Source organism: Scyliorhinus canicula, chromosome 4, assembly GCF_902713615.1.
Source record: "Scyliorhinus canicula chromosome 4, sScyCan1.1, whole genome shotgun sequence".
Lineage (NCBI taxonomy): Eukaryota > Metazoa > Chordata > Chondrichthyes > Carcharhiniformes > Scyliorhinidae > Scyliorhinus > Scyliorhinus canicula.
In genome coordinates this window covers 3,768,469-3,782,399 of record NC_052149.1, presented here as the reverse complement: position 1 = coordinate 3,782,399, position 13,931 = coordinate 3,768,469, and the positions used below count along the sequence as shown (strand labels likewise).

Below are 13,931 nucleotides of genomic sequence, written 5' to 3'. Positions count from 1 at the left end.
AGAGTGGTGAGAATGTGGAACTCGCTCCCACAGGGAGTGGGGAGAATGTGGGACTCGCTCCCACAGGGAGTGGGGAGAATGTGGAACTCGCTCCCACAGGGAGTGGGGAGAATGTGGGACTGGCTCCCACAGGGAGTGGGGAGAATGTGGGACTCGCTCCCACAGGGTGTGGGGAGAATGTGGGACTCGCTCCCACAGGGAGTGGGGAGAATGTGGAGCTCGCTCCCACAGGGAGTGGGGAGAATGTGGGACTCGCTCCCACAGGGAGTGGGGAGAATGTGGAACTCGCTCCCACAGGGAGTGGGGAGAATGTGGAACTCGCTCCCACAGGGAGTGGGGAGAATGTGGGACTCGCTCCCACAGGGAGTGGGGAGAATGTGGGACTCGCTCCCACAGGGAGTGGGGAGAATGTGGGACTCGCTCCCACAGGGAGTGGGGAGAATGTGGAACTCGCTCCCACAGGGAGTGGGGAGAATGTGGAACTCGCTCCCACGGGGAGTGGGGAGAATGTGGAACTCGCTCCCACAGGGAGTGGGGAGAATGTGGGACTCTCTCCCACAGGGAGTTGTTGAGGTGAATAGTCTACACTGTCCCCATCAAACACTCCCAGGATAGGTACAGCACGGGGTTAGAAGCAGAGTAAAGCTCCCTCTACACTGTCCCCATCAAACACTCCCAGGACAGCTACAGCACGGGGTTAGATACAGAGTAAAGCTCCCTCTACACTGACCCCCATCAAACACTCCCAGGACAGCTACAGCACGGGGTTAGATACAGAGTAAAGCTCCCTCTACATTGCCCCCATCAAACACTCCCAGGACAGGTACAGCACGGGGTTAGATACAGAGTAAATCTCCCTCTACACTGTCCCCATCAAACACTCCCGGGACAGGTACAGCACGGGGTTAGATACAGAGTAAAGCTCCCTCTACACTGTCCCCATCAAACACTCCCAGGACAGGTACAGCACGGGGTTAGATACAGAGTATAGCTCCCTCTACACTGCCCCCATCAAACACTCCCCGGACAGGTACAGCACGGGTTTAGATACAGAGTAAAGCTCCCTCTACACTGTCCCCATCAAACACTCCCAGTACAGGTACAGCACGGGGTTAGATACAGAGTAAAGCTCCCTCTACACTGCCCCCATCAAACACTCCCAGGACAGGTACAGCACGGGGTTAGATACAGAGTAAATCTCCCTCTACACTGTCCCCATCAAACACTCCCGGGACAGGTACAGCACGGGGTTAGATACAGAGTAAAGCTCCCTCTACACTGTCCCCATCAAACACTCCCAGGACAGCTACAGCACGGGGTTAGATACAGAGTAAAGCTCCCTCTACACTGACCCCCATCAAACACTCCCAGGACAGGTACAGCACGGGGTTAGAAGCAGAGTAAAGCTCCCTCTACACTGTCCCCATCAAACACTCCCAGGACAGCTACAGCACGGGGTTAGATACAGAGTAAAGCTCCCTCTACACTGACCCCCATCAAACACTCCCAGGACAGCTACAGCACGGGGTTAGAAGCAGAGTAAAGCTCCCTCTACACTGTCCCCATCAAACACTCCCAGGACAGGTACAGTACGGGGTTAGATACAGAGTAAAGCTCCCTCCACACTGTCCCCATCAAACACTCCCAGGACAGGTACAGCACGGGGTTACATACAGAGTAAAGCTCCCTCTACATTGCCCCCATCAAACACTCCCAGGACAGGTACAGCACGGGGTTAGATACAGAGTAAATCTCCCTCTACACTGTCCCCATCAAACACTCCCGGGACAGGTACAGCACGGGGTTAGATACAGAGTAAAGCTCCCTCTACACTGTCCCCATCAAACACTCCCAGGTCAGGTACAGCACGGGGTTAGATACAGAGTATAGCTCCCTCTACACTGCCCCCATCAAACACTCCCCGGACAGGTACAGCACGGGTTTAGATACAGAGTAAAGCTCCCTCTACACTGTCCCCATCAAACACTCCCGGGACAGGTACAGCACGGGGTTAGATACAGAGTAAAGCTCCCTCTACACTGACCCCCATCAAACACTCCCAGGACAGGTACAGCACGGGGTTAGAAGCAGAGTAAAGCTCCCTCTACACTGTCCCCATCAAACACTCCCAGGACAGCTACAGCACGGGGTTAGATACAGAGTAAAGCTCCCTCTACACTGACCCCCATCAAACACTCCCAGGACAGCTACAGCACGGGGTTAGAAGCAGAGTAAAGCTCCCTCTACACTGTCCCCATCAAACACTCCCAGGACAGGTACAGTACGGGGTTAGATACAGAGTAAAGCTCCCTCCACACTGTCCCCATCAAACACTCCCAGGACAGGTACAGCACGGGGTTACATACAGAGTAAAGCTCCCTCTACATCGCCCCCATCAAACACTCCCAGGACAGGTACAGCACGGGGTTAGATACAGAGTAAATCTCCCTCTACACTGTCCCCATCAAACACTCGCGGGACAGGTACAGCACGGGGTTAGATACAGAGTAAAGCTCCCTCTACACTGTCCCCATCAAACACTCCCAGGACAGGTACAGCACGGGGTTAGATACAGAGTATAGCTCCCTCTACACTGCCCCATCAAACACTCCCCGGACAGGTACAGCACGGGTTTAGATACAGAGTAAAGCTCCCTCTACACTGTCCCCATCAAACACTCCCGGGACAGGTACAGCACGGGGTTAGATACAGAGTAAAGCTCCCTCTACACTGTCCCCATCAAACACTCCCAGGACAGGTACAGCACGGGGTTAGACACAGAGTAAAGCTCCCTCTACACTGTCCCCATCAAACACTCCCAGTACAGGTACAGCACGGGGTTAGATACAGAGTAAAGCTCCCTCTACACTGCCCCCATCAAACACTCCCAGGACAGGTACAGCACGGGGTTAGATACAGAGTAAATCTCCCTCTACACTGTCCCCATCAAACACTCCCGGGACAGGTACAGCACGGGGTTAGATACAGAGTACAGCTCCCTCTACACTGATCCCCATCAAACACTCCCAGGACAGGTACAGCACGGGGTTAGAAGCAGAGTAAAGCTCCCTCTACACTGTCCCCATCAAACACTCCCAGGACAGCTACAGCACGGGGTTAGATACAGAGTAAAGCTCCCTCTACACTGTCCCCATCAAACACTCCCAGGACAGGTACAGCACGGGGTTAGACACAGAGTAAAGCTCCCTCTGCACTGCCCCCATCAAACACTCCCAGGACAGGTACAGCACGGAGTTAGATACAGAGTAAAGCTCCCTCTACACAGTCCCCATCAAACACTCCCAGGACAGGTACAGCACGGGGTTAGATACAGAGTAAAGCTCCCTCTACACTGTCCCCATCAAACACTCCCAGGACAGGTACAGCACGGGGTTAGATACAGAGTAAAGCTCCCTCTACACTGTCCCCATCAAACACTCCCCGGACAGGTACAGCACGGGTTTAGACACAGAGTAAAGCTCCCTCTACACTGTCCCCATCAAACACTCCCGGGACAGGTACAGCACGGGGTTAGATACAGAGTAAAGCTCCCTCTACACTGTCCCTATCAAACACTCCCAGGACAGGTACAGCACGGGGTTAGATACAGAGTAATGCTCCCTCTACACTGTCCCCATGAAACACTCCCAGGACAGGTACAGCACGGGGTTAGACACAGAGTAAAGCTCCCTCTACACTGCCCCCATCAAACACTCCCAGGACAGGTACAGCACGGGGTTAGATACAGAGTAAAGCTCCCTCTACACTGTCCCCATCAAACACTCCCAGGACAGTTACAGCACGGGGTTAGACACAGAGTAAAGCTCCCTCTACACTGTCCCCATCAAACACTCCCAGGACAGGTACAGCACGGGGTTAGATACAGAGTAAAGCTCCCTCTACACCATCCCCATCAAAGACTCCCAGGACAGGTACAGCACGGGGTTAGATACAGAGTAAAGCTCCCTCTACACTGTCCCCATCAAACACTCCCAGGACAGGTACAGCACGGGGTTAGATACAGAGTAAAGCTCCCTCTACACTGACCCCCATCAAACACTCCCAGGTACCAGCCCACTTACCGAGCTGTGAGGGTGGACTCGGGGGTGGGTGAGAAGGTGTTGGATTTGCCACCGCTTGTGTTTATTCCCCCGCCCCCCATCAAAAATACACCTGGTGTGCGCTCTGTGAAATCCAGTCTTGACTCTGTTGAGTGGGTGGAAGCGGGAAAGATCATTCTGAAAGTCGAGGTTTATTCTTCCTGATTAATGAAGTGTCTTGTCTTCATTTCTCAGAGTGGCTGTTTTGGACAAAGTGACGGATTTCCTGCTCTTACTGGGCAAGTTGCTGATAGTCGGAGGTGTTGGTGGGTATCCTGCACACTGACTCAGTCTGTTGTGTGATCAATCTTCATTGAAAAAGTTCTGTTGTCCTGTCACAAAATACACAGTAAAGTGTTTGTGTGATAAGCGGGGGAGGGGGGAATGGTTTTTTTTGGATTGGTTATGGGGAGGCGGGATGGGTGTGCCTGCGGGGGTGGGGGGGGGGGGGGTAGGGATCGTGCCGGTGGGGGATGGGGCCGTGCCTGAGATTAGGGGGGGGGGAGCTGACATGGCTGTGGTTGGTGTGGCGCAGTTGGTTAAGGAGGGATGGCAGCAGATATTGTCGGGCGGGTCTGGAAAGGTGCGAGACGCAGACCGGGGGGGGGAGCTGGCTGAAGAAGGGGAATGGCTGATCAGCAGGGGAGGGGGGTGGGGAGCCCCCCTGACCAGGATGGTTACGTGGAACTTGCGGGGGTTGAATGGGCCGCTCAATCGGTCGTGTGGTTTCACACACTTGAGGAGTTTGAAGATGGATGTTGTTTTCCTTCAGGAGACGCACTTGAAGCTGGGAGGTCAGACAATGCTGATTGGGTGCGATTGGGGGGGGGGGGGGGGGGTGCTGATGTTCCACTCGGGGTTGGACGTGAGGACCGGGGGGGGGGGGGGGGTGGTGCTGCTCAACAAGGAAATGTCCTTCGAGGTTGGCAGTATTGCAGCCGATCCTGGGGGGGGGGGCGGGGGTACCTGATGGTTAGTGGGAAGCTGGGGGGGGGGGGGGGCATGGAGCTTTGGGAGGCTGAGGGCAAAGGTTATTGTGCTTCTCCCATGTGCACTGGCTGTACGCCCAGATTGTGTTTTTTTGTGTTGGACAGGCGCTGATGGTCGGGGTCGCCGATTCGGAGTATTCGGCGATGGTGGTCTCTGGCCACAGCCGCACTGGGTGGATTTGTGGGTGGTTCGGGGGGCACAGTGGCCACAATGGTGGTTGGATGTGGGGTTATTGCCGGATGAGGGGGTCATTTGAGGTTAGGGGGAGGGGAATGGCCCAGGGGAGGTCCCGGCCTCCACGCTGTGGGATGCACTTAAGCCGGTAGCCCCGGGAAATATATCTCGACTCGGGGGCATAGGGAGACGGGGGAACGAGAGGAGTGAGCGAGGCTTGTGGATGCGATTTTGAGGGTGGATTGGAGGTATTCGGTTATGCCGGAGGAGGGGCTACTAAAGGAGAGGCAGGGGCTCCAGTTTGGGTTGTTGTCCATGGGGAAGGTGGTAGGGTAATTGTGGAAGGCCAGAGGGGCAGTGTTCGAGTTCAGGGAAAAAGCGAGCAGGATGTTGGCACCAACTGAGGGGGCGGGCAGCGACGAGGGAGGTCCTGAGGGTGAGACATGAGAGAGGCAAGGTGGTGTCGGACCCGGAGGGGGTGAATGGGGCGTTTGAGGATTTTTACAGACGGTTGAATGAGTTGGAGCCCTCGACCGACAGGGAAGATATGAAGCGGTTCTTGGATGGGCTGGAGTTCCTGAGGGTGGAGAAGGTGCAGGGATTGGGGCCCTGGTTGGGTTGGGGGAGGTGATGGATTACGCAGGCTCGGTGCAGGTGGGGAAGGCCTCAAGGCCAGAGGGGTTCCCAGTTTGACGAGATGTTTGGTGAGGAGCCGGGGCTTCTGCTCGTGGGGATGAATAATGAGACCGGGAGTGGAGGGGGAACTCCCCCCGTTACTGTCGCACGCGTCAATGTCGCTGATCTTAAAGAAAGACAAGAACCCGGAACAGTGTGGGTCGTACCGCCCGATTTCACTGCCAGATGTGGTGGGAAGGTGTTAGCGAAGGCGTTAGCCTCAGGAACAAAGATTGGAGGGTAGCTCACGTCACTCCGATATTCAAAAAGGGAGGTAGAGAGACAGCAGGGAATTATAGACCAGTAAGCCTAACATCGATAGTGGGTAATCCATTATCAAGGACTTTATAGCGGAACATTTAGAAAGCAGTGGCAGGATCAGTCAGAGTCAGCATGGATTTATGAAGGGAAAATCGTGCTTGAGAAATCTGTTGGAATTCTTTGAAGATGTAACCAGTACAGTCGACAAGGGGGGGGGAGCCAGTCGATGTGGTATATTTGGACTTTCAGAAGGCGTTTGACAAAGTCCCGCATAAGAGATTATTGTGCTAAATTAAAGCGGATGGGATTGGGGGAAATTTATTGAGGTGGATAGAAAACTGATAGGGAATGGGATCAAAGGCTATGGGGAGAAAGCAGGATTAGGCTATTGAGTTGGATGATCAGCCATGATCGTGATGAATGGCGGAGCAGGCTCGAAGGGCCAAAAGGCCTCCTCCTGCTCCTATCTTCTATGTATCTATGTCTGTAACAAGGCCAGCAGCGCGGGTTCAATTCCCGGACCAGCCTCCCCGAACAGGCGCCGGAATATGGCGACTAGGGGCTTTTCACAGCCTAATTGTGACAATAAGTGATTTTCATTTCATTTCAAGTAGACTGACATTAACACTGCAATGACGTTATTGTGAAAATCCCCTAGTCTCCACACTCTGGCACCTGCTCGGGTACACAGAGGGAGAATTCAGAATGTCCAAAATACCTAATAGCACGTCTTTAGGGACTGTGGGAGGAAACCGGAGCACCCGGGGGAAACCCACGCAGACACAGGGAGAACGTACAGACTCCGCACAGACAGTGACCCGAGCCGGGAATCGAACCCGGGGCCCTGGCACTGTGAAGCAACAGTGCTAACCACTGTGCTACCGTGTCGGCCATACCACTGCGCTACTGTGTTTGTAGGGGACAGGTTTGCAGGTGTGGACGAGCTGGAGGAAAGGTCTGAGTTGCCCAAAGGGGAATGGCTTCAGATCCCTGCAGGTTCGGGACTGTGAGGAGAGAGGTGCCGTCATTCCCGGAGCTGTCGCCTCCGGTGTTGCAGGATAAGCTGTTGTCCGAGGATGACGACATTGGCGAGGGGAGAGTGTCGGACATTTATGTAGAGTTGATGGAGAGGGGGGGGGCGCTCCGGTGGTGGAGATCAGGAGGGGGGAGGTGAGGGCGAGACATGGAAGGAGGCCCTGTGGAGGGTCAAAACGTCCTCGTCGTGTGCCAGGGTTAATCCTCATCCAGTTTAAGGCAGTGCGCAGGGCACGCATGACAGTGGTGAGGATAAGTCGGTTCTTTGCCGGGGTGGAAGCTATTGTGGGGGGGGGGGGGGGGGGGGGGGGGGGGCATGAATCATGTCCACATGTTCTGGCTGTGTCCAGAGCTGAGGGGGTTCTGGTGGGGGTTTCCCAGATGTTATGTGCGAGATTCTGGGTGTGGGGGTGGCCTCGAGTCCGGAGGCGGCGAAATTCGGTGTGTGGGAAGATCCGGGAGGTCAGGTGGGGAGAGAGGCCGGTGTTTTGGCCTTTGCCTCCCGGAAGGGCCCGGAGACGGATCACGTTGAGAGCTGACGGGACTCGCAGGTCCCGAAGACGGGGGGGGGGGGGGGGTTAGGGATTTGTTTTTGTCATGGGGGGGGGAGACAAAGGGGGGGGAAATGAAGGGGGAGGGGAGAGTTGTGGGGTTGGTATCGGGCCTGTTGTGGGCCGGTGTTCTTTGTTCCTGCGGAGTTTGGGTTTTCTGATATTTCTATGTACAAACGCAAAATGCCTTTAATAAAAAATATTTTTTTATGCAAGTGTTCGTTTGTTAGAATCTTACAACACCAGGGGAACTCACCCAGCCCAATTTCTCCCAGTCCCCCAGCTCTGTCCCCATATTTACTTTTCAAAAATTAATTTTACAGGATGTGTGTGTCGCTGGTTAGGCCGACATTTATTACCCATCCCTAGGTGCCCTTCAGTAGGTGGGGGTGAGCTGCCTTCTTGAACAGCTGCAGTCCCTGAGGTGTAGGTACACCCACAGTGCTGTTAGGGAGGGAGTTCCAGGATGTTGCCCCAGCGACAGTAAAGGAACGGACGATATATTTCCAAGTCAGGGTGGTGAGTGACTTGGAGGGGAACCTCCAGGTGGTGGGGTTCCCAGGTATCTGCTGCCCTTGTCCTTCTAGATGGTCACAATCGTGGGTTTGGAAGGTGCTGTCTAAGGAGCCTTGGTGAGTTACTGCAGTGCATCTTGTAGACGGCACATTCTATCAAAACCCTACATAATTATTCAAATAATTCACATTGTAATCTCCCCGGCCCAACAACCCTCCGAAAGTCTTTCTGCCATTCCAATTCTGTCTTCTTGCTTGTCCCCGATTTTAATCGCTCCACCATTGGCGGCCGTGCCTACAGCTGACTGGACCCCAAGCCCTGGAATTCTCTCCACAATCTCTTCCCGCTCTGTGAAAAAGCTCCTTAAAACGCCTCTCTCTCAGACCGAGCCTTCCGTCACCATTCTGAATCGCTCCTTATGTCACGAGGTATCAAATTTGATTCATGTGAGGCCACTTGAGACGTTTGCACTATGTTAAGGGGGCTATATCAATGCAGGCTGTTGTTGCAGCATATCTTTCTGTCAGATATTTCTCTCCGTTGTAACTGTATTGAATATATTTTGCTTCTTGTTTTCTATTTAGGAGTCCTGGCCTTTTTCTTCTTCACACGGAGAATATCGATCATCGCTGGTGAAGCTCCATCACTGAATTATTACTGGGTTCCTCTCGTGGTAAGAAATTCCCTTCAGCCTGGCTCTGCGCTTCACTCCACACGGGAAACACTGGAAAACAAAATTCAAATAGACACAGCTCGGAGCACACACTGCAGGATCTCAACAAACGCTTTACTGCGAATGACAGCACTCTGTCACTGTTGTAATGCAGCAAACACAGCAGCCAATTTACAAACAGCAAGATCCCAAAAATATCAATGTACTGAGGGAGTGCTGCACCGTCAGAAGGTCAGTACTGAGGGAGTGCTGCACCGTCAGAGGGTCAGTACTGAGGGAGTGCCGCACTGTCAGAGGGTCAGTACTGAGGGAATGCCGCACTGTCAGAGGGTCAGTACTGAGGGAGTGCTGCACTGTCAGAGGGTCAGTACTGAGGGAGTGCTGCACTGTCAGAGGGTCAGTACTGAGAGAGTGCTGCACTGTCAGAGGGTCAGTACTGAGGGAGTGCTGCACTGTCAGAGGGTCAGTACTGAGGGAGTGCTGCACTGTCAGAGGGTCAGTACTGACGGGAGTGCTGCACTGTCAGAGGGTCAGTACTGAGGGAGTGCTGCACTGTCAGAGGGTCAGTACTGAGGGAGTGCTGCACCGTCAGAGGGTCAGTACTGAGGGAGTGCCGCACTGTCAGAGGGTCAGTACTGAGGGAGTGCTGCACTGTCAGAGGGTCAGTATTGAAATTGAAAATCGCTTATTGTCACGAGTAGGCTTCAATGAAGTTACTGTGAAAAGCCCCTAGTCGCCACATTCCGGCGCCTGTCCAGGGAGGCTGGTACGGGAATCGAACCGTGCTGCTGGCCTGCGTGGTCTGCTTTAAAAGCCAGCGATTTAGCTCAGTGAGCTAAACCAGCCTCAGTACTGAGGGAGTGCTGCACTGTCAGAGGGTCAGTATGAGCGAGTGCTGCACTGTCAGAGGGTCAGTACTGAGGGAGTGCTGCACTGTCAGAGGGTCAGTACTGAGGGAGTGCTGCACTGTCAGAGGGTCAGTACTGAGGGAGTGCTGCACTGTTGGAGGGTCAGTACTGAGGGAGTGCCGCACTGTCAGAGGGTCAGTACTGAGGGAGTGCTGCACTGTCAGAGGGTCAGTATTGAAATTGAAAATCGCTTATTGTCACGAGTAGGCTTCAATGAATTTACTGTGAAAAGCCCCTAGTCGCCACATTCCGGCGCCTGTCCGGGGAGGCTGGTACGGGAATCGAACCGTGCTGCTGGCCTGCTTGGTCTGCTTTAAAAGCCAGCGATTTAGCTCAGTGAGCTAAACCAGCCTCAGTACTGAGGGAGTGCTGCACTGTCAGAGGGTCAGTATTGAGCGAGTGCTGCACTGTCAGAGGGTCAGTACTGAGGGAGTGCTGCACTGTCTGAGGGTCAGTACTGAGGGAGTGCTGCACTGTCAGAGGGTCAGTACTGAGGGAGTGCTGCACTGTCAGAGGGTCAGTATTGAGCGAGTGCTGCACTGTCAGAGGGTCAGTACTGAGGGAGTGCAGCACTGTCAGAGGGTCAGTACTGAGGGAGTGCTGCACTGTCAGAGGGTCAGTACTGAGGAAGTGCCGCACTGTCAGAGGGTCAGTACTGAGGGAGCGCTGCACTGTCAGAGGTTCAGTACTGAGGGAGTGCTGCACTGTCAGAGGGTCAGTACTGAGGGAGGCTGCGCTGTCAGAGGGTCAGTACTGAGGGAGTGCTGCACTGTCAGAGGGTCAGTACTGAGGGAGCGCTGCACTGTCAGAGGGTCAGTACTGAGGGAGTGCTGCACTGTCAGAGGGTCAGTATTGAGGAGCGCTGCAATGTCAGAGGGTCAGTACTGAGGGAGTGCTGCACTGTCAGAGGGTCAGTACTGAGGAAGTCCCGCACTGTAGAGGGTCAGTACTGAGAGAGTGCCGCACTGTCAGAGGGTCAGTACTGAGGGAGTGCCGCACTGTCAGAGGGTCAGTACAGAGGGAGTGCTGCACTGTCAGAGGGTCAGTACTGAGGGAGTGCTGCACTGTCAGAGGGTCAGTACTGAGGGAGTGCCGCACTGTCAGAGGGTCAGTACTGAGGGAGTGCTGCACTGTCTGAGGGTCAGTACTGAGGGAGTGCTGCACTGTCAGAGGGTCAGTACTGAGGGAGTGCCGCACTGTCAGAGGGTCAGTACTGAGGGAGTGCTGCACTGTCAGAGGGTCAGTACTGAGGGAGTGCTGCACTGTCAGAGGGTCAGTACTGAGGGAGTGCTGCACTGTCAGAGGGTCAGTACTGAGGGAGTGCTGCACTGTCAGAGGGTCAGTACTGAGGGAGTGCCGCACTGTCAGAGGGTCAGTACTGAGGGAGTGCCGCACTGTCAGAGGGTCAGTACTGAGTGAGTGTTGCACTATCAGAGGGTCAGTATTGAGCGAGTGCTGCACTGTCAGAGGATCAGTACTGAGGGAGTGCCGCACTGTCAGAGGGTCAGTACTGAGGGAGTGCTGCACTGTCAGAGGGTCAGTACTGAGGGAGTGCCGCACTGTCAGAGGGTCAGTACTGAGGGAGCGCTGCACTGTCAGAGGTTCAGTACTGAGGGAGTGCTGCACTGTCAGAGGGTCAGTACTGAGGGAGTGCTGCGCTGTCAGAGGGTCAGTACCTGAGGGAGTGCTGCACTGTCAGAGGGTCAGTACTGAGGGAGCGCTGCACTGTCAGAGGGTCAGTACTGAGGGAGTGCTGCACTGTCAGAGGGTCAGTATTGAGGAGCGCTGCAATGTCAGAGGGTCAGTACTGAGGGAGTGCTGCACTGTCAGAGGGTCAGTACTGAGGGAGCGCTGCACTGTCAGAGGGTCGGTACTGAGGGAGTGCCGCGCTGTCAGAGGGTCGGTACTGAGGGAGTGCTGCACTGTCAGAGGGTCAGTACTGAGGAGTGCCTGCACTGTCAGAGGGTCAGTGCTGAGGGAGTGCTGCACTGTCAAAGGGTCAGTACTGAGGGAGTGCTGCACTGTCAGAGGGTCAGTACGGAGGGAGTGCTGCACTGTCAGAGGGTCAGTACTGAGGGAGTGCTGCACTGTCAGAGGGTCAGTACTGAGGGAGTGCCGCACTGTCAGAGGGTCAGTACTGAGGGAGTGCCGCACTGTCAGAGGGTCAGTACTGAGGGAGTGCCGCACTGTCAGAGGGTCAGTACTGAGGGAGTGCCGCACTGTCAGAGGGTCAGTACTGAGGGAGTGCCGCACTGTCAGAGGGTCAGTACTGACCCTCTGACAGTGCAGCACTCCCTCAGTACTGACCCTCTGACAGTGCGGCACTCCCTCAGTACTGACCCTCTGACAGTGCGGCACTCCCTCAGTACTGACCCTCTGACAGTGCAGCACTCCCTCAGTACTGACCCTCTGACAGTGCAGCACTCCTGAGGCAGTGCTGCACTGTCAGAGGGTCAGTACTGAGGGAGTGCTGCACTGTCAGAGGGTCAGTACTGAGGCAGTGCTGCACTGTCAGAGGCTCAGTACTGAGGGAGTGCCGCACTGTCAGAGGGTCAGTACTGAGGGAGTGCTGCAGTGTCAGAGGGTCAGTACTGAGGGAGTGCTGCACTGTCAGAGGGTCAGTACTGAGGGTGTGCTGCACTGTCAGAGGGTCAGTACTGAGGGAGTGATTTGAACTTATCCGTGTCCCACGAGTCCGGGTGCTCTCTGGGGAACTGGAGCTCTCCCGTCCGACATTCCCCTCGGAGATGAAGCCGGCACGGTCATGTTTATGTGGAGCTGTTATAAATTATTGTCAATCTCGGAGTGGGAGCCCGGGAAGCTCATTTCAAATATATTAGCAGGTGATTAGTCAGCATGGCGTGTACGCCGTCTGTGACTTTCCCCTCACGCGCTACTCGCTGGGCACCAGCGTAGGGCAGCACGGTAGCATAGTGGTTAGCACTGTTGCTTCACAGCCCCAGGGTCCCAGGTTCGATTCCCGCCTTGGGTCACTGCCTGTGCGGAGTCTGCACGTTCTCCCCGTGTCTGCGTGGGTTTCCTCCGGGTGCTCCGGTTTCCTCCCACAGTCCAAAGATGTGCAGGTTAGGTGGATTGGCCATGCTAAATTGCCCTTAGTGTCCAAAATTGCCCTTAGTGTCCAAAAAGGTTAGGTGGGGTTATTGGGTTATGGGGATAGGGTAGAGGTGTGGGCTTGGGTACAGTGCTCTTTCCAAGGGCCGGTGCAGACTCGATGGGCCGAATAGCCTCCTGCACTGTAAATTCTGTGATGAATGGCGCAGCGAGCAGCGCGTGAGGGGAAGTCACAGAGTGGCGTCCTCGCCGGATTCTGCGTCGCTGCTCTTGCTGAATTCCCGTTTCCCAACTCTCCGGATTCTGCATCGCTGCTCTCGCTGAATTCCCGTTTCCCAACTCTCCGGATTCTGCATCGCTGCTCTCGCTGAATTCCCGTTTTCCCAACTCTCCGGATTCTGCGTTGCTGCTCTCGCTGAATTCCCGTTTCCCAACCCTCTCCGGATCTGCGTCGGCTGCTCCGCTGAATTCCCGTTTCCCACTCCCTCCGAGAATCTGCGTTGCTGCTCTCGCTGAATTCCCGTTTCCCAACCCTCTCCGGATTCTGCGTCGCTGCTCGCGCTGAATTCCCGTTTCCCACTCCCTCCGGATTCTTGCACGCTGCTCTCGCTGAATTCCCGTTTCCAATTCTCTCCGGATTCTGCATCGCTGCTCTCGCTGAATTCCCGTTTCCACTCCTCTTCTGCTCTCGCTGAATTCCCGTTTCCCAATTCTCTCGGATTCTTGCGTCGCGTCTCGCTGAATTCCGTTTCCCAATCTCTCCGGATTCTGCATCGTTGCTCCTCGCTGGATTTCCGTTTCCCACTCCCGGATTCTGCGTCGCTGCTCTCGCTGAATTCCCGTTTCCCAAATCTCCGGATCTGACGTCGCTGCTCGCTGATTCCCGTTCCCAATTCTCTCCGGATTCTGCGTCGCTGCTCTCGCTGAATTCCCGTTCCCAATTCTCCGGATTCTGCGTCGCTGCTCTCGCTGAATT

The 13,931-nt window shown here is 55.0% G+C and overlaps 1 protein-coding gene across 1 annotated transcript in view; it reads left to right on the top strand.

Annotated features, from left to right (window-relative positions):
* The window catches only part of slc44a5b (solute carrier family 44 member 5b), a 436,275-nt gene that overhangs the window by 394,716 nt on the left and 27,628 nt on the right, over positions 1-13,931 (top strand). The window contains exons 20-21 of the mRNA XM_038793600.1: positions 4,296-4,366; positions 8,887-8,975. Of these exons, the coding sequence (XP_038649528.1) occupies positions 4,296-4,366; positions 8,887-8,975 (160 nt within the window). The remainder of the gene's footprint in view (positions 1-4,295; positions 4,367-8,886; positions 8,976-13,931) is intronic.